Below are 20,996 nucleotides of genomic sequence, written 5' to 3'. Positions count from 1 at the left end.
TCTCTTATTCAGATTGAATTATTGAAACACAAGTAGCAAAACATAATATCTATCTAGTTTCTCTTATTAACAAGGAATTATTATGCTACCTTGCAATATCTTTCTCTTTCTCTTCAGGACGTTGACCCCCAGCTGGTGGTAGCAGCGGTGAAGGCCCACTAGGTCTCCGAGGCTTGACCTCCTCAGACAGACTTGGCTGCTGCTTGAGAGTTGGATCAACACTTGGTCCTAGGTGCAGGGGTTGTGGTGATCCTCCGCCAGAAGGTGGTGAGGGTCTACTTGGCCTTGCAGGTTTTTTCATATCAGAACTATTCCCTGTTACAGTTTTTAAAAATTCTGGCATTATTGTACTTTTACATTGTAGAGAAGGATTGTGTTGCTTAGCTTACAAACTATTTCTGGTCAGCTAAAAACTGATTTGCTGTAAAACTAACTTGATAAAGGACTTAAATTTAAGCCTACTAAAAACATAATTCTGATTTCATTAGCCTCTATTGACAACTATGAGAGTCTGGGCATTGGCTATGGTCATAATGTAGTCAGGCTAACAGCAGATTTGTTTACAAGTACATTCTATAAGATTTTTTTTTTTTTTAATTGAATCTAAAAACACTTTATTTCTGAATGATCCATGTTTCAGGGGAGCTAATCTGATGCAACTTTGTCTCACCTTGAGGAGTAGATGCCCCTTTTGACGTGATGGCAACAGGCATTGGTTTCTCTTGAGTGTGACTGAAAATAAAAAAATGAAAATAGCAAGCAATTCATCTCATTGAAATACAGCTAAATCAATTTAAAATCTGGTATAGTCATCTGATCAAGCAATTTAAAACCTAATGGTATAGTCATCTGATCAAGCAGTTTAAAACCTAATGGTATAGTCATCTGATCAAGCAGTTTAAAACCTAATGGTATAGTCATCTGATCAAGCAGTTTAAAACCTAATGGTATAGTCATCTGATCAAGCAATTTAAAACCTAATGGTATAGTCATCTGATCAAGCAGTTTAAAACCTAATGGTATAGTCATCTGATCAATCAATTTAAAACCTTACGGTATAGTCATCTGATCAAGCAATTTAAAACCTTATCATCTGATCAATCAATTTAAAACTTATGGTAATGTCATCTGATCAATCAATTTAAAAACTTATGGTATAGTCATCTGATCAATAAATTTAAAACCTAATGGTATAGTCATCTGATCAAGCAGTTTAAAACCTAATGGTATAGTCATCTGATCAATCAATTTAAAACCTTATGGTATAGTCATCTGATCAAGCAATTTAAAACCTTATGGTATAGTCATCTGATCAAGCAATTTAAAACCTTATGGTATAGTCATCTGATCAATCAATTTAAAACTTATGGTATAGTCATCTGATCAATCAATTTAAAACTTATGGTATAGTCATCTGATCAAGCAATTTAACACTTATGGTATTGTCCTCTGATCAATCAATTTAAAACCTAATGGTACAGTCATCTGATCAAGCAATTTAAAACCTAATGGTATAGTCATCTGATCAAGCAATTTTGTCTACCTCCTTGCTTTAGCTTATAGATTAAAGGGACATATTATTGTGAAATAATTGAAGACTAAAGGTCTTGTTCTACCATCCATTTTTTCCATAAACATTGCCTACAGCTTTCGTTCTGTTTCGTTCCGAGTTTTTAACCCTTAAAGTGCTGAGCTGTTTTACAATGAGTGTATACAAAATGGAACTACAATTCTGATGTTTAGAGGCTAATCTACCACACGCGTTTAAAGGGTTAAGGAAGCAGTGGGAGAATAACATTAAGGAATCGACATGGAAGAAAATGTACCCCTAGCAAAAGACAGAGAGGAATGGAGAGAGATGGTTATCAGTTCATGTGTGGTGCCCAAATAGTTTAACTGACTAAGGGACAGGTAATAGTTCACAATTTTTTTATAACTAGGGCCAATTCTTTTTCTTTCCTTCCCTAAATGCTCTGTACTGTTCCTAGTTTTTAAACAATTCTAACAACTAGGGGACACTACTACAAAAGATTTTAAAATATGAAATATTATAATACTACTAGAAGTAAGGGAGCGAGGTGGCTGAATGATAAAAGGTTTGGTTTCCAAACCAGGGATTCTCAAGTTTGAATCCCAGTGAAGTCTGGTATCTTTGAATTTTGGTGTACCACACATTAGTCAAAGAAGGTAAATGCAGCTGGTGTTTGTGCTGGCTACATCACCGACTGGTCGTGCGGTTTGTGCGCTGGACTGTCGTTTGGCTTTAATGATGGTACCTGGTTCAAACCTGCCCACTCCCATCACCCGCCGTCCTGCTGGAGGTTTGGACTAGGAAGTAACTATCTTCAAATCTGAAGGAACATCCGGAACATGTAAAACATTTTACAAAAACATTTTACAACAGCAAACTTACATCGTCTGCCCCATGGATGGTGAGGTATGAAAGCTGGAGTTATTTTAGGATCTAAAGAAATTTTACACAGCTTTTAGATATAAAATAGTTGAAAATGTTTGAACAATAGATGTAGGCTATTCTAGAAGTAAAAACTTTGTTAGCTGAGATCTTTGGAACTTTAAAACATAGAAAAGCTTAAACTTTCTGATCAAAGTATGACTTTAACTGACAGCAATATTGGTATATAACAATGAGCACAATCTAGGTTGTTTACCTAAGAGAAAAAAACTTACTCTTTAATCTCTGGTGCCATCTTAACATCTTCACCTGTTTTATTGTTACAATGATCAGTGCAGTCAGTGCAAGAGTCTGTCACTTTATTCCTCTGTGGTGCACCGATAAAAGTGACTGGTCTCTTAACTGGAAGTGGTGGAACATACTTCTCAGAAGGTAGTTGGGAATCATCCAAGCTTCCGGTATGCTCAAATTTAGACAAAAAATGTTCTGATATGTGCCCAGGTTTGATTTCATCATTGTTGGCTGCTTGAGTAGGCACATTTGATTTAGGTCTAAGCACTGCTTCACTGTTTTTCTCATTAAATACATCTTCTGGTACTGACTCAGCTTCTGGAATTTTGGCTTTTCCAGAGTCAGATCTGCTTAAAGGTTTAGGTTTGGGGACAGGTTTTGGTAAACCCATGGCCTGTGAGTGTCTTTGATTTGATGAATCTTTATTAGCAGATTCAGTGGGACTTGCTTCTTCTACAGAGGTTGTTGAGCGTAACTTGACCTGGAAATGTGACCCCAGTTCAGATGTAATGTCGTTGACCTCATTAACAGGTGATTCATCGCTAGTAGATTTTTTAGAAGGCTTTACAATTTTAGCATATAGAGGGCCAACATCATTAAAGTCATCGTCTTGTTTAGGGGTCGGGTTTGGTTTAGGCTGAGCTGAAGGTCTCTTGGGACGCTGCGGAGGTTCTGGCAGAGGTGGTTTAATAGTCTGAGGTTTCTCTTGTAAACCAAATGTGGACGAATCAGTTTTCTGTGACGATTCTAGTCTTGTGTCTGTGCTGATCTCAGGCTTTGAGGCAACATCTTTGGAAACTCTAGGTGTAGGACGTGGTGACGGCACAGGAGCACTTTTAGTTTCTACTGAAGAGCTAGATTTATTTGACTCAATGGAAGAGAAAACTGTGCTTCTCGGTCTAGGACTTGGACTAAGTTTCGGCGGATCAATCGTATCAGTGGATATTTGTGAAGCTTTGGGTCGACTTTGAGGGACCATAGGGGGTTGTTCAGAAGGCTTTTGATCTGAAGAAAGTTGAAACAAAATGAAAAAAATATAGTGTTAAAATAATGTTTGTGTAAATTCAAAATTCAAATAAAAATACTGCTTAGAGTTAAACCTAAACAAGGGCTAGGACTTTGTCATATTAGTGAAAGAGAACAGAAGTGTAAATATAAAGGTAAGTGCTGGTGAAGTAGATATGGAGAAATAATGGAAAGTTCTGAACTATTTACCTCTAAATCACCAGCTCCACCCTATAGCAATACCCAGCACACAAACATTGTGACATTAGCCAAAATGAATCTTTATTTGCCAGTCCAACACTTGACAGCCAGAGGTTGTTTTTTTTTACCTTGACCTATCCCTTAGTCTGTTGGACCGTTGGCAGCACCAAGCAAGACTCGTCAACCGTCTTTCTCCATTCCTCCCTGTCTTTTGCCTTAGTTACAACCTCTTTCAATGGCATTTTTCCTGCTATAGCAAGCTTAGTGCACTATCTCTTTTGTCAACATGTGGGGGGAGGAGCTATCTAGGAGATTTCTTTGCTATCTTTAGACACCCAATGGTGTGATGGCTGAGTGGTTAAGAACTTGGCTTCCCTTAGGAGCTATCTAGGAGATTTCTTTGCTATCTTTAGACACTCAATGGTGTGATGGCTGAGTGGTTAAGAACTTGGCTTCCCTTAGGAGCTATCTAGGAGATTTCTTTGCTATCTTTAGACACCCAATGGTGTGATGGCTGAGTGGTTAAGAACTTGGCTTCCCTTAGTAGCTATCTAGGAGATTTCTTTGCTATCTTTAGACACTCAATGGTGTGGTGGCTGAGTGGTTAAGAACTTGGCTTCCGAACCAAGTGGTCTCAGGTTCAAATCACTGTGACAACTGGCATTTTGAACTTTTTAGTCCGCCAGACTCTACTGGGCACCTGGCATATGTAAATGAAGTAAAGGTAGTAGGTCATTGTGCAGACTCTACTGGGCACCTGGCATATGTAAATGAAGTAAAGGTAGTAGGTCATTGTGCTGGCCACATAACACCTTCGTTAAACTGTTGGTCATAGAAGCAGAAGAGTTTTACTTCATCTGCAGCCATATGTTGCAAGGTCTGAAAGGGCTGCCTTTAGATGTTCAGCAAGCACAACTCAGCTCAAGTTGGGATTTGAACTAGAGCCCCCTTGCTATGTAGTCAGCCCTTCAGCCACTTGAGCCACTCTTAAAATAATATTGTGCCTCGTGCAATCATTATAAGTATGTATCATGTTTGCACAGAGATTTACAATTTTTTCAAAGAAAATATCACCTCATTTAAAGGCAAAGACACAAAATAGAGCAGTGAGATTCATAACAAACGAATATTCACATTTGACTAGAGTAACACCTTTAGTAAAATCACTAAATTTAGAAAGCCTTCAGGATAGAAGATTCAAAAGAAAAGTAGCAATTATACATAAAACAATGAACCATAATCTTCAAATACAAAATTTAATAAAATACTCAGAAAGACACAAAGATAAAGGCACATTCCTCATCCCATATGCTAGGACAAATTACTCCTTCTTCCCTAGTGCTATTAGAGCATGGAATGGGGTGCCTGAGGTAGCCAGGAAAACCAGTTCTTCTTCTTCTTCATCGTTCTCATTGTTATGTTGGAGTGTTCATATGACTAGACCAATACATGAGATGAACTGCGCAGTGGTTTCCAAATCAGGGAGCTCTCCATATAGTTTTCTTTCTATTGGGGTGATTTGGGGCCAATGTCTTATACGGGCCTCTTGGTAAAGAGAGCAGTTTTGGAGGACTTGGTCAGCATTTTCTGGTGATACTCCACATGAGCACATTTCACTGGTTCCAATTTTGAGCTTCCGGTACATGTGTTGTCGCATTCTGTTGTGTTCGGTCCTGAGTCGAAAGATTAGACGTTGGACTTGTTGGGATAGCTTATAGTAAGCGTCATCTTTCTTGTGACTAAGCAGAATTTAAGTAATTGGTTAATATGCATGACTAAATGCATGACGCGTAGGACGTAATCATCTTCTTTTTTGAAGTAACGTCTGTATTATATAAGAAGAATAAGAAGAAGAAATGTAGCACATTTTAAATTCATCATAAGAGCTGAAGGCCACCATTACAAACTTCTTCAGAACAACCACACTCAATGAGAAAATATAAACCCAGATTAAACTGACTACCTGTTGACTTGTGTAACTGGGACTGGGGTCTTATGATGGTTGGCCTCATAGGCCTTGGTGGAACATCATTTTCTTTACTGGTCAGCGATTCTGAATGCTCCTGTTGAGTAGAGGGTGCCACCTCTTGAGTAGAGAGCCCCACTTCTGGCCTGGATGGTTTAGGTGGTGGGATAATCTCATCTGAACAGAAAATTTCATAATTAATTTTATATTTATATATTATTTATATTATGATTAATTATTTGTTAAAAGTCTATATAAAATGTATAATTTAAAAATAGCAAACTATAAAGAGTTACAGACTTATGCTTAAGTAAATTATAATACAAATAATAAGAATAGAAATAGTAGTAGAAATGAAATAAAATAACAGACCTATGCTTAAGTAAATTATAATACAAATAATAAGAATAGAAATAGTAGTAGAAATGAAATAAAATAACAGGCCTATGCTTTTACAAAGCGACTCACTGGGCTTTACAGCTGGTCTAATTATCGAGACACGACTTGGTTTTGGGGGTCCTTCTTGTTCTTCCATTCCGGTCACTTCTACGAATAAACAAAAAGATTTCTTCGTTAATTTTTAAATCGTCTCAACATTTCCTTTTTGTTGCTAGACTATGAAAACCTGTGCACTGGATTTGCTTAGATAATAACTTCTTCATTTTGACCTTTCCTTAGCTTTCTATACAATAATAAATAAATATACAAAAATAAGAAAACACATCAGGGCCAGTGGTATAGCTAGGGTGGAGGAGGAAGGTCCAAATTTGAAAATCTCCTTGGGGCCCACTTGAGGGGGGCTCCCATATGAGTGTCCAAAATTTGTTTTTACATTAAGTGTTACACCCTTATCTCATGTCATGATGTTGAGTGTCAAAATCTAGAGGCCGCTAAAGAGGTCAAGCCCCCCAGACCCCAAAATCCTACACCACTGATTAGGGCACACAAATTACTCAGCACAAATATCTCAGAAATGTGGGAGGAACAAAGATATGTATAAAAAATGATTCTTATAATAATAAATTATGGTCTCTCATTCAAGGCACACTAATAGTAAAATAAAAAATAGTCATTTAAAACCTGATTAAATCTAGCGACCTGGTTTAGGTATGCTTTTCTCATTTCCTGTCGATAGTGACGGTGATGTGAGACCACCTTTCATGTCTCTAAACCCGGCTTCACTCATAGGCCTTGCATCGACTATTGTTATTTCAAGCTTTCTGAAAAGAAAAAAAAAAAAAATCAATTTGGAAGGAGCCACCGGAAATATGAATATGAAATGTTTACTGTTAGCTTAAAAATGATACACTTATAATATTAATATTACTCTAAAGAACACTGGACTTAATAAGCACGCCAACACTATATGCTGGATACATCAGACTCTTTAATAGCACACTCTCACATAACACACAACAATATAATATGAAGCCTTTTGCCAAGGGGAATAATTCTACACACAAAATATAAACACAAACACATTAGAACAATGTCAACATTGACTGTATTTTTTTTTTAAAGTAAAAAAACATATAGGTTAGGGCATTGTCTTTGATTCCAAAGATTAAGCAGTATTTCCCATGACCATGCAAGCCCAGTTCCAACAAGAAAACAAATAACACAAACTCACTTTTTAACTGAACCAGACTTTGTAACGGCTGGACTGGTCGAACCATTGACAGAATTTCTCGTATTCAGCGACTGCTGATCATTCCCTTTTTGAAAAATATATAACAATAATAAATTCATAACATGCAAGCAGCATATTGTGTCTCTAAAATAAGGGAACTAATGTATTTAATTACAACAAGATTCTCAGGGATGGCAAAGACTTTTCTGCGGGGAACAGTACCAGGGAAAAGAAGGAGAGTCAGCCAAAGGAAGAAAATTTAACCCTAGCAAAAGCCAGAGAGGAATGGAGAGAGATGGTTGTCTGTTCATGATTGGTGCCCCAACAGTTTAACAGACTAAGGGAAAGGTTCACAATTTTTACGAAGTTTATATCAACTCACTCTGTCTGTCTGGTAAAAAGTTTGTACACGTTATTTCAACCACACCCAATCTCGGATCAAGCTGAAATTTTACCTGACAACACAAGAATCAATACAAAAAAAATTTACCAGCTGGTTTTCAGATTTTTAAGAGAATGACAGAGTGAGTTGATATAAGATTTGTAAAAATATTTGTAATTGCGTAGATTAATTGTTGTAAGTCTAGATCTATTACAAATTTAAATACATGACTGATCCAAACTAATTGATACAACTACAGTTAATTTAAGCTTTGTTTTTTTAATTTATTTTTTAAAAAATGTTTTTCTTGTTTATAAGTAGGACCAATTCTTTTTGTTTTCTTTCCAAAATGTTCTATATGGTTCCTAGTTTTTAAATAATTCTAACATCAAGGGGACACTACTACAGCTTGTTTGACAGACTTCAAAATAAAAAGTGTTTCCTTTACCAGGTTTGTTAATCTGAGCCTCTGTACTTGGTCGTTGTGTAGGTGGGGGAGGAGGTCTGTGTACGGCTGGGGGAGGAGGTCTGGCCCCAGGAGGTGCAGGTGGAGCAGGCCTTGGAGGAGGTGCTTGCTGGGCGGATGCAGCATCTGAAAAAAAAAGTATGACGGGTTTACAAAATTTATTTTTTTTAATTACTTTTATAGAGAGCAACTATCATGCTGAATAAGCACACACAGTGCACTATGGTACAATCTCTTTTGTGGACCCAAGAAAGGGGGTATCTTGGAGGTTTCCATGGCTGCCTTTTAATCGGGATTCGAGCTAAAGCCCCCTTGATAAGCAGCCAAGTGGTTCATGTCTCTAAGCCACTACAGAATTGTTACTGTGTTGATATTTCATTAGATTTTATCAAAGAAATAGAAGATATACTAGGACAAAACTCAAGGGTAACTGTCTGCTACATTTAGGCTATTATGTTTTATAAATTTATATTTAAGATTATTATATCCTTGCCCAAACCATTTGCAGAGAATGGCAGGGTACAAACTTGAAACTATTTTAAGTACTAGTGTACAACATTGCTTGGCAAGACATCTATTTAATAGAAGTTTGAATATGGTTAGGGACATTTGAATGCCTATAAAAAATACTACAAGGCATGGTGGCAGAGTGGTAAAGCTCTTGGCTTCAGAATCAGAGGGTTCTGTGTTCAAATGCTGGTGAAGACTGTTTTTTTTTTTCAAGATCTTTAGGGCACCTCTGAGTCTACCCAGCTGTAATAGGTACCTGACATTAGTTTGGGAAAAGTAAAGGTGTTTGGTCATTGTGTTGGCCACATGACACCCTCAAAAATTATTGGCCACAAAAACAGATGACAGTTACATCCTCTGCCCTATAGATTGAATGGTCTGAACGGGATGTTCCTTCAAAATTGAAGGTCCAAGCCCAAAAAACCTTCCACAGGACAGCAGGGAGAGTAGTGGGCTGCGTTTGAACTGGGAATTATTGAGATAACAGTTTAGAGCACATACCACACAACCATGAAGTTATCACAACCAGACAACCAGTTAATCAACTGGGCCTCTTGATAAAAGGTATGCAGGCTTGAAGTGGGGATTCAAAAAAAGGATAAAGAACTTAGTGCACCATATCAACCATGCCTAATGATGATTTGTTAGGACAAATTTGTACAAATACTCCTTTTTCCCTAGTGCTAATAGAGCATGGAATGGGTTGCCTGAGCTAGCCAGGAAAACCAGTGGCTTGGCAGAATTTAAGTCATTGGTTAATATGCATGACTAAATGCATGACGCGTAGGACGTAATCATCTTCTTTTTTGAAGTAACGTCTGTATTATATAAGATAATGATATGTATTATGCACTAAAAACCAATGACCTACATACTACTAGTATGAGATACATAACAATAGTGGTAAAGGGCCACATCACTGTGAAAAATCAATAAGTTCAAAGGAACAGAGCATCTGCGACTTAATTGTGAAATTTGTGCACTAGGGGGGAGAAGTTTCAGTGGCAGGAGAGTTTGAAAATCACTGTATAACAATCATGCCTATAGAGACCTAAAACAACAAAGTGAGAACCAGTGTAAGGGACTGAACTTGTTGTTTTCACAATCATTTCTTTAAATATATAAAAACATATTAACTATGTAATGGTTTCCACATTGAACAATTCTCGTAGTATTTGTCATTAAGAACAGTATCCAGAGACCAAACTGAAGAAGCCCATATCTAGAGGCCAGTATCAAGAAGCTAGTATCTGATCCAGTATCAAGGCGCCCATAGCTAGAGGCCAGTATCAAGAAGCCCATATCTAGAGGCCAGTATCAAGTGGCTATAACTAGAGGCCAGTATCAAGAAGCTAGTATCTAGAGGCCAGTATCAAGAAGCTATAACTTGAGGCCAATATCAGAAAGCTAGTAACTAAAGTCCTGTATCAGGACGCTAGTATCTAGAGGCCAGTATCAAGAAGCTACTATCTAGAGGCAGTATCAAGAAGCTAGTATCTAGAGGCAAGGCCAGATTTACATATAGCTATCTATAGCAAATATTATAGCCTCCAAGAAAAATTTAGCACTAGACTTTTTAGGGTCCCATATCTCAAATAGCTTTGGGCCTTTTCAAGTCTAAATAAGGCACTAGAGGCCAGTATCAAGAAGTCAGTATCTATAGGCCAGTATCTTAGGTTTGAACTCTGCTCCTTGTTCTACAGACAAAGAAAGAAGATCCACTAGTTTGCTAGGGTAGGCTCTTTTAAAGTGAGAAGCTTGGCTCCCTGTGCAAGAAGATAACAATAACAGGCTGGGTGCCTTTCAGAATTTCTATCAGAACAATTTTTTTTTTAAAAGTTACCTTACAATCTATAGGGCAGATAATGTAAAGGTCACCTGTTTCTCTGGCCCATGGTTAACAAGGGCGTCATGTGGCCAGATCAATGACCTGCCTCCTTTACTTCTCCCCAACTAATGGGTTTATCTAGGGGATGATTTAATTAACCGGGTGTCCAACCTCAACAGGTATTAATCAAATACAGCAACAACAGCTAACCAAGTAACATAATAACCAAACTGCAAATACACCCGTATGAAGTTTTCTTGTTTAAATTTTGTGTTTTTAGGTATAGGAAGTGGAGGCGCGGTGGCTGAGCGGTAAAGCGCTTGGCTTCCGAACCGGTGACCGGGGTTCGAATCCTGGTGAAGACTGGGATTTTTAATTTCGGGATCTTCGGGCGCCTCTGAGTCCACCCAGCTCTAATGGGTACCTGACATTTGTTGGGGAAAAGTAAAGGCGGTTGGTCGTTGTGCTGGCCACATGACACCCTTGTTAACCGTAGGCCACAGAAACAGATGACCTTTTCATCATCTGCCCTATAGACCACAAGGTCTGAAAGGGGAACTTTACTTTCTTTACTAGGTATAGGAAGTAGTTTGTATTGGGCGTGTTTTGATTTGTACAATTTATAATGCATTCACTTATTAAGCAGGGTGGACTTAGAAGAGCCAGATTCTGAAATTAAAAATCACAGTCTTCACCAGGATTTGAATCCAGGACCTATTTCAGAAGCCAAGCTCTTTTTCTGCTTGGCCAAAGATCCTCAAAATAAAAATCCCAGTCTTAACCAAGATTTGAACTCAGGACCCCTGTTCGGAAGCCAAGTGCTTTTTCTACTCAGCCACCCCACCTCCATCAGAAGTATTAACCCAAATTAAATAAAAGACTTGCAAATCATTAATTAATTCTGATTTCAAAACTAATAAGCTTCACAAGATCACCTGCAATACAGCAGCTTTTTACTTTCAGAAATCTTCTAGATGAATTACTAACTAACTCTAGCTAACAAGCAACATTTATCCAGGAGTCCACTAAAAAAGTCTATACTTGCTTTTTTTTCCTGCAGTTATTTCCAACAATTTATTAAATGTTTTTATTAAATATCCTAAACACTTGGATACAATATATTATATATATATATATATATATATATATATATATATATATATATATATATATATATATATATATATTCATGTCTGTGAATCAGTTATTGAGTTATTTGGTGGCTGTCCATTTATTATTCACAGATAACCTCTATACTGACTAGAGATCTATTATCATTATGACTATGAGTAGTATGAGAGAAATTTAATTGAGTTTCCTGAATATCAATCTAGATTGTGTTTTTGATGCCCCCCCCCCCCACCCCTCATTGCCATTATAGCATAACCCACAGTAAAAAAAATGTGGGGGGGGGGGAAAGTGGGGGGGGAAAGTGTGGGATTTAAATCTATACCTACTATATTATAGTCTAGTATAGCCTATCTATCATTAACTGATTAAGTTTAAGTCTATGTTAGTATGTATGTTACTGTTCTGTACTGTTACGTATATGGGCCCATGGGGAAGGGTTAAATTATAGATCTATAGGCTTACGGCTTAATATAAAGCTAGACTAGACTTTGATTCTAACGACATCTAGATTTAATTCAAATATTTTAACCAAGAAGATAATAAATATCTTTAAACACCTTGAGTTTTAGAGGCCGGTCTTATCACAGTAGGTTTGGTCCTCTTTCTTGCAGGAGGAAGTGGGGCAACTCCCACATTATTTTCCGAGGTATCTATTAAATCACTCATATTAAAACGAACTTCACATCAAATATATTCCTTTAACGATACATCTCTAAAATCAGGGAAATAATTCGTGTCATTTTGAAGAATCACATTCAAATTTAAAGTCAGAATAGTCACTAAAATTTACAAAGCTTTTGTAGTCTTTATTTGATTATAGATAGATGAATGAATGATATTAAATTAGACTTAGTATAGCATATGTAGGAAGCACTGACCTATATAAGGTCTGTGAACGAGTCAAAGAGTAGAACAATGGTTTAATCTAAAATCGAGCAGTTAAAAAAATATACAATTGTAAACATTTCATAGACTATGAGTATGACTAGTGACTTAAGTGACTAGATCTAGAGTCTAGAATCTAGATCTAGCTAGAGTTAGAGATTTAGATCTAAACTATTCTAAACTAGAGATCTAGACTAGATCTAGAATCTAGCTCTAGAATACTCTAGATCAACTCTATTAGATCTAATCTAGAGTTTAGAGTGTCATAAACATTTTAATCTAATCTAGCAGCTAGCTTTATTTTATCTGCTTTGAAATTGAAGGCTGACTTTTTAGTCAAATGTTAGTGACTTCTGACTAAGTAAGAGTGAAGACTCTAAGTCGCCACTAAGTTAAGGAACAATTTGAATGGAAAGCCTTGGCCCTTGGTTAGTTATTAGTAGTTTAACTAGTTATGTGGATCACTGCAATGATTTAAATCATGACAGCGATATGATAGTGCATAGTCATGATCACCAACTGTAATTTGACCAACTTTACAAGTCATGGGTCCATTGAGTGAGACATCTAAGACTAAGTTCGTTTTCCGTTCTTAACAAGTGTTGTTTGTTTTAAGTTTTACATATTTTGAATGTTCCTTCAGTAAATTACCTCTTTTAGACCTAGTGATTTCTAGGGCAGATGATGTAAAGATCATCTGTTTCTGTGGGCCATGGTTAATGAGGGTATCTTATGAATATGGCCAGCTCAAAACTCAATGACCAACCACTTTTATTTTTCCCAAAATAACATCAGGTAACCATTAGAAATTTAGTTGGGTAGACTCTGTGGTGCATTAAAAATTATTAAATTGAAAATGCCAGTCTTCTGCTGGATTTGAACCTGTGACCCTTTTGTTCAGAAGCCAAGTGCTTTACCAATCAGCCATCACGCCCCACATGTTCCTTCAGAATCGACGATTATTACGTCATAGCCCAAGCCTCTTACATGATGGCTGCTTAGGGCAGGTTTCAAACCTGGGACTATTCAGATGATAGTCCAATGCGCATACAACATGACCAGGCAGATATCTGAGTTACCATAATGTTGTAGGGGCAGATGTCTATTGACCAAATAGCATATGTTCTTATAATTAGTTTGAATCCTTATTAATCATTTGAAAGAGAGGAGTGTTATTATTTTACTATTGTAATCATACAGTTTTACTATTGTAATCATACAGTTTTACTCTGAGATGTCCACATTTTCTTTTCAGATATTCAATCAGAGACTTAAATCTAAACAGGTTTGTTCTAATATTATTTTATGATTCTTTTCACTACAAAGGCATGTTTAAGACATAAATTATCTTCTTGCATAAGTTTACAGATGTTCCTTCTTAACAGAAGATAATAATGTTATCTGTAAGATTTAATATTATCTTCTTTATCTGTATTTGATGAGATAAGATAGTGTACTCTGGTCCTAAAACTTAAGAGACACATCTCAGATAATGTTGAATATTAAATCAAACTATCACCACCTTACATCAACCGTGAGTGGTAGCTCTCTAAATGTAAAGATAGGGTATTCTGCTTTACGGCAGCAACTTTGAGATGGCGGCACAAACATTTGTAGCTCAGGTGGAAAAGAACTTGAAACTGACAGTTCAACAGCCAACTAGTTTATGATATCAATGAGCAGTTCCACAATCCACTTTTTAAAACCACTTATTAACACTACATTAGCATTTTACATGTTTCCGATAAAGTTCAATAAAACATTCTTACTCTAAAATGTTTTACAAGCATTGCTGAGTCCAATACATTAGAGTTGGCTTAGAGGTAGAGGTTGTTGAGTGATAGATGCATGCTCTAGCAGATAACAATCTAAATGTCATATTTAAATGTGTATGTAGGATTGTGGATGCACTCTTCCGTCCAACTCACATTGTTAAACTGCTTGCCGTAAGGAATATTATTATTGTGGCATAGCTAGGAATTTGCTTGACCTCTTTTGGGGGCCCCTGCGTTTTGTTTAATATTATTATTGTGGCATAGCTAGGAATTGGCTTGACCTCTTTTGGGGGCCCCTGCGTTTTGTTTAATATATAATATAAAAAATTTCAAACACTCATTTCCCAGGGGCCCACTCTCAGGTGTAAGCCCGGGGGGATTTTCAAATTCTCCTCCCCTCCCCCCCCCTCCCAGATATGCCACTGTGTCTGATACTTTTCTTTAATCCTAGAAACTAGGTTATTGTTTCATGCGTAGATTAAAATGTCATGAATCCAGCTCTAACTTTACACTAGGACTCTCTCTTTTGTTTTCCTCTCTAACATTCTCCGCCCATTTTTTTAAAAAATTTTTTACCATAGTTTTCTTTTTCTACCTCAGATAGCTGCGGTAGTTATATTCTCGACAACATAAAATGACCTCATCAAATTTGGATGCAGGTTTCCTGCATGGATTTGTTGAATCGTTTCTTGTTGTTTTTGTGTCAGAATTTGGTGACAACACTTTCTTCATATCAGCCATCCTGGCAATGAAGCATTCTCGATGGCATGTCCTGATGGGATCTTTAGCCTCATTATTTGTCATGAATTTTATGTCAGGTAAAAATAGAATTTTATTATTGATTACAGTACCGGTATTGTAAAAGAAAATCGTTACGAGCAGACGAGACTCTTAATCATACACTAACAGACTCATCTGTAATAGGTTATGAAGACTTTAATCTTGATTAACAAACAATAATATCTCAATTATAACTTCATTTACATTACTCCATTTTTTATCTTTTTCTCTCGATCTTCCCCTTTCAACACGCCTTCACACCATTCCACTTTCACACTATGCTGCGCACGAAACAAAAATTCTTATTTAATACTGTAACTTATAAGCGTAATAATTTTAAGGTTCTGTTGTGCTGTAAGCTAAAAGAGTCTTAAAAATCTTTCACTTAATTCCTGTTGAAATACTTGTTCTCGTTTTGATGCAGTGTGACTTTTGATTTCAGTTCTTGTTGGCTATGCGGCTTCCATCATTCCAAAAGTTTGTGTCACTTACGTCTCTTCCATATTGTTCCTTGTGTTTGGTCTCAAGATGATACAAGAAGGTAAGAGAGTATCTAGAGTTGCATGGACAGAATGGGCTAGAGTTACATTGAATAATAGAATATGCATCCTCTGTTTGGGAACCCTCAACTCAAGAAAACATTAAGAAACAAATTGGAGCAGTTCTTCTTCTTCTAGCCAGCTTTATTGCTGCTGAGCTGTAAGCTCTTTTGCAGACTGTGCCAAGGAAAAAAGTGTGCTGTTTTCTTCAGTTGTTCAGCACTGCCGTACAGGGTGTTGGTTATGTTGGGCTGTAGTGGAAGTAGGATCTGCCTAAGGTGGAGAAAAAATAGAGCAGTAAGATTCATAACAAACGAATATTCACATTTGACTAGAGTAACACCTTTAGTAAAATCACTAAATTTAGAAAGCCTTCAGGACAGAAGGCTCAAAAGTAAAGTAGCAATTATACACGAAACACTGAACCATAATCTTCAAATACAAAAACAAAACCTTATAAAATACTCAGAAAGACACAGAGATAAAGGCACATTCCTAGTTTCATTAGCTAGGACAAATTTGTACAAACGCTCCTTCTTCCCTAGTGCAATTAGAGCATGGAATGGGGTTGCCTGAGCCAGTCAGGAAAACCAATGACTTTGCAGAATTTAAGTCATTGGTTAAAAAGCATGACTAGTTGCATGATGCATAGGATGTAATCATCTTCTTTATTGAAGTAAAATCTTTATTTTATAACATAAGATAAGAAAGAATGGGCTAGAGTTACATTGTTAGAATGGGCTAGAATTACATTAATTTAGATGCTATCTAAAATCCTGTTTATCATGAGCTCATGACAGATATTGGATGAACAATTGAGTATCTTTTTATCTTTCAAGGTTGGAGAATGTCTGCTGACAAAGCAGAAGAAGAGTATGAAGAAGCTCAAGAACATCTTCAAAAAACTGAAGCCAAAGTAAAATTTGATTCTAATTTTCTTTTATAAATATTTGGCCTACATATTCTTTAAAAAAAAAAATGAGTTTATAGTTTATTCTAATGGGGCTTTGTGACTGAGTGGCTAAGTGCTTGGCTTCCAAACACATTTGAATCTCAGTGAAGCCTGAGATTTTGAAATTTGTTTTTTTTGGATGCCTCTGAGACCAGCCAACTCTAATGGTTACATGACGCAGTTGGGGGGAAGTAATGGGGGTTGGTCCTTATGCTGGCACACAGATGGTCTTCACCTCATCTGCCCATTAGATTGCTCTTTCTTTGATGGATTGTTATTCATCCCCTGTATCTGCACTGTGTTTTAATTATTTTCCAACAATATTTTATATCAAGTCAAGTTATTGCTCAAGTGATTTATATTTTATTGCTCATTTCTCATTAAATTGCTGAGTTTGAAACCATTAAACTCAAAACAAGCAAAACATTAAAAGTATAAAAATACTTCTGTTTTTAAAAGACTGCCTCCTTTACACAATGTATAGAGAGATTATTTTTCTCTTAATAACTAATAAATGTTTTCATATTTTTTAACATTCTAAAAAAAAGTTATAAGCAAAAATATATAAAAGCTTGCAGTTGGGGGAAGGGGGAGGGGGAAAGAAATGACCCATTTTTTTTTAAAAAAAAAAAAGCTTGTTGGTATTGAACAACCTACGAGGTTTAAATCTATCATAAATTTCTTTTTAGCTTATATTACCATAAGAATATTTACATAGCAAAGCTTGGGTATCAGCTAGCTTTAGTTTTATATTCTAAGAAAGTAAGAAGAAAAAAAAAATGATTTGGTCTAAAACAATGATGCCCAGCCTAATTCAGCCTGCGGGCCATTTTCATTTCCAACTCTCGTGTCGCGGGCCACATGACAGAAAAGATACAAAAAAGTAATGAAATGGAACTACAACTATTTTATTAGAAACACGTGGATCTAGCACTTACATTAACTAGTGAGATGTTTGAAGTTTATCTTCTTTTATACCCTTCGGAAAATTGGCTTCATTTCTCAACTTTAAATGTGAGCTACATTATATCTAGCTTAACCGTCTCTTTTTGGCAACTATATTCAATCCTATAATCTCTAGGCGTGGTTTAACAATATTTGATTTGCTGCAATATTTTTATTATGCTGCCATATTTGTTATTTGTTTGTTTGTTTTTTTTAAACAGACACTTTTTCTTTACAAATCAAATACATTGGCTTATTATCATGTTCCACAAAAAAGTAAAGATCCGTTCACTTTTCCTGTTAGATTATACATCTAGTCCCATTTCATAAACACAATGTTAAAGGTCATGGTACCAATCCATCAGAGAAAAAGTTAGGGCGCAAACGTATGTATAAATAACTTTATCAACCCTTTGGAGAGGGGAGTTTCTACACTTTGTGCCGTCGTTTCGGCGGGCCGGAAGGAACCACTCCGTGGGCCGGATCTGGCCCACAGGCCGTATTTTGGGCATCACTTGTCTAAAAAGATTTGGTCCAAAATGATTTGGTCTAAAATGATTTGGTCCAAAATGATTTGGTCAAAAATTAGTGATTTTGTACCCTTCCTCGCCATTTTTTTAAATGTTTGTAGACATGACAAAAGTTGTCATCTTGTATGGTTGTTACAGCTTTTCTATTATGTATTTACTTATAATTCTCTAGCAACTACCTTCTTAATGCATCTAGGTGTCTTGAGGTTCCGCTGTAATTAACGAATAAAACAACTAAACAACTAGATCTATTCACATAAACTTTAATGGACTTTTCCAGCATATCACAAACTGCACTCTCTACTTTTGACAACTAACTCACTTCCGGTGATTCGCTCATTTGTAAAATAGATTATACATACATACACACATTCACCTGTGACAATGGTAAAGTTTGTTTTTTTTCTTAATGTTTTATAATGTACACTCATTACAGGAAAAGTCTAAAGCAACATCAAGAAATCAAACTTCAAACATGTTATCCCAAGTTGTCATCCAGTGTTTTACCTTGACCTTTCTCGCAGAATGGGGTGATCGTTCTCAAGTAGCTACAGTAATTCTTGGGGCTAAAGAAGTAATCACATTTTGTTATTGTGTATTTGTTGTTATATGGTATGCACGTCAAGATTTCGAGAGAAATGGAAACAAGATCTTTCTTGACTCATTGACTTCCAGCTTTGAGTTTCTACGCAGAAGCAGAAATAATGTAGGGGAGATAATTTTTAAAAAAAATGAAACTTTTTTTTTTTCTGCTAAAAGAAGATTTGACAACTTTCAGTTTGGGAAAACTATAAAATTAAAGAGATAAGCTTGTTTCAGGGAGTTCATATAAGTTTCAATCTTCATGTTAAATCTACTACTTTGAATTTATTATTGAAACTGAAAGAAATTTTTTTTATACTATGCTTGTTTTTAATTTGTCTCCCTGTAACTTCAGAATATCTTGGGAGTCCTACTTGGCAGTTTGGCTGGCAATGCTCTCTGTACTTGCCTGGCTGTGATTGGAGGAAAACTTATTGCTGAAAAAATATCAATCAGAACAGGTGACATAAATTTATTTATTATTAAAAAGTGTGTGTGTGTTGTTTTTTTTTCTGTCTTCTGTTATAGTTAATTAATTAAAAAATAGAGTGGTTAATATGTATCTGTTAGGGTGGAGTTTATTGGGTGATAGAGCTGACTTTTTTTTAAAATAACCAATCAGGTGATTTGTTTAATTCAGTTTTGGGTTGTTGTAAACATATCAATGAAAGTGCTATTTTAAAAAATCACAAAAATACATCAAACACAACAATAAATTGCATATTCAAAAGCATAACTTTAAAATTAATTTATTTTAAAAAAAGAAGGATGAAGCTCATTTTAGGTCTGTATGTGCAATCTGGCAGTGACACGAGATCTGCCCCTGACACTAGCCTTTACTCCTTCTTCTGTCAGTGTTAGCAGTTCCACTAGATCCACTATATAAGCCACCTGTGGAAGCCAGGTGTTGGACTGGTGGTTAGAGAACATTTGAGATGCTGTCCCTTGGAAGCATTTTGTAGTGGAGTGCTTAGCTCCATGACTGATAATAATTATAAGCACCGGCCTCATTGAGCACTTAAATTAAGCCCTCTCATTGATTAGACTGGTCCTTACACAAACCTTTCTCACTAACAAAATGACCATTGCCTGGACCATTTGTCACTGTGAAATGACTCTAGTGCTGGCTTATCGCATTATGTGAAATGGCTTCATATATCACTTAGCTATAATCTGGTGGCTGAGTGGTAAACCATTGGCTTCTAAACTGAGGGGTCTCAAGTTTGAATCTCAGTGAAATTATCGTAATTTTTTAATCCACTTAACTTTAATGCATACCTGACATATTTTGGGGGAATTAAAGGCAGTTGACAGTTGTGCTGGCCACATGACACCCTCATTACCCATCTGCAATAGAATATCATTTGCGTTACAGATTGTAACATCTTAGAGGGGTGGGTTTATTTTCTAAGCGATATAATCACCAACCTAACTAACCCTGAACCTTTTTCTCTGTTACAGTGACACTAGTCGGAGGTGTTCTCTTTTTATACTTTGCTGCGTCAACATTCTACCTTGATGATGACTAACGTTTATTAGAATAAGAAAAAATACATAGTCATGTAGCTACACAGAAGTCTGGACATAGTCATGAAGCTACACAGAAGTCTGGACATAGTCATGTAGCTACACAGAAGTCTGGACATAGTCATGTAGCTACTTAGAAGTCTGGACATAGTCATGTAGCTACACAGAAGTCTGGACATAGCCATCTAGCTGTAAATGCTTGGTAGAGAATCAACAGCATCTGTAGTTTACAGTCAGTTGTTTTTATTTTGATTGAATAATGATAGACACAAAACACTTGCCCTAAATGTTGATGAGAGCAACCACTAGAGATCACCCGTGACACTTGTTTCTTGTGTTAATGTATTTATATGTTGATGAGAGCACCCACTAGAGATCACCCCTGACACTTGTTTCTTGTGTTAATGTATTTATATGTTGATGAGAGCACCCACTAGAGACCACCCCTGACACTTGTTTCTTGTGTTAATGTATTTATATGTTGATGAGAGCACCCACTAGAGATCACCCCCTGACACTTGTTTCTTGTGTTAATGTATTTATATGTTGATGAGAGCACCCACTAGAGACCACCCCTGACACTTGTTTCTTGTGTTAATGTATTTATATGTTGATGAGAGCAACCACTAGAGATCACCCCTGACACTTTTTTCTTGTG

The 20,996-nt window shown here is 36.4% G+C and overlaps 2 protein-coding genes across 2 annotated transcripts in view; one reads left to right on the top strand and one right to left on the bottom strand.

The window, feature by feature from the left end:
- Positions 1 to 12,650, bottom strand: part of LOC106059593 (SH3 domain-containing protein 19-like) — a 29,852-nt gene extending 17,202 nt beyond the window's left edge. Inside the window, exons 1-9 of the mRNA XM_056037268.1 lie at positions 12,381 to 12,650; positions 8,337 to 8,480; positions 7,507 to 7,591; positions 6,975 to 7,096; positions 6,345 to 6,422; positions 5,874 to 6,053; positions 2,689 to 3,709; positions 671 to 732; positions 90 to 315 (exon numbers count right to left, since the gene is read on the bottom strand). Of these exons, the coding sequence (XP_055893243.1) occupies positions 90 to 315; positions 671 to 732; positions 2,689 to 3,709; positions 5,874 to 6,053; positions 6,345 to 6,422; positions 6,975 to 7,096; positions 7,507 to 7,591; positions 8,337 to 8,480; positions 12,381 to 12,489 (2,027 nt within the window). The 5' untranslated portion in view covers positions 12,490 to 12,650. The remainder of the gene's footprint in view (positions 1 to 89; positions 316 to 670; positions 733 to 2,688; positions 3,710 to 5,873; positions 6,054 to 6,344; positions 6,423 to 6,974; positions 7,097 to 7,506; positions 7,592 to 8,336; positions 8,481 to 12,380) is intronic.
- A 1,294-nt stretch (positions 12,651 to 13,944) lies between these two features.
- Positions 13,945 to 20,369, top strand: LOC106072576 (transmembrane protein 165-like). Its single transcript, XM_056039690.1, has 7 exons — positions 13,945 to 13,993; positions 15,084 to 15,301; positions 15,706 to 15,804; positions 16,642 to 16,718; positions 18,666 to 18,803; positions 19,167 to 19,272; positions 20,273 to 20,369. Exons 2-7 carry the CDS (start codon positions 15,118 to 15,120, stop codon positions 20,338 to 20,340), a joined length of 672 nt encoding a protein of 223 aa, XP_055895665.1. The 5' UTR covers positions 13,945 to 13,993; positions 15,084 to 15,117; the 3' UTR covers positions 20,341 to 20,369.
- Positions 20,370 to 20,996: the final 627 nt, after the last annotated feature.

Source organism: Biomphalaria glabrata, chromosome 8 (assembly GCF_947242115.1).
Source record: "Biomphalaria glabrata chromosome 8, xgBioGlab47.1, whole genome shotgun sequence".
Lineage (NCBI taxonomy): Eukaryota > Metazoa > Mollusca > Gastropoda > Planorbidae > Biomphalaria > Biomphalaria glabrata.
The sequence above is the reverse complement of the archived record's forward strand: the minus strand, read 5'-3'. Positions and strand labels throughout refer to the sequence as shown.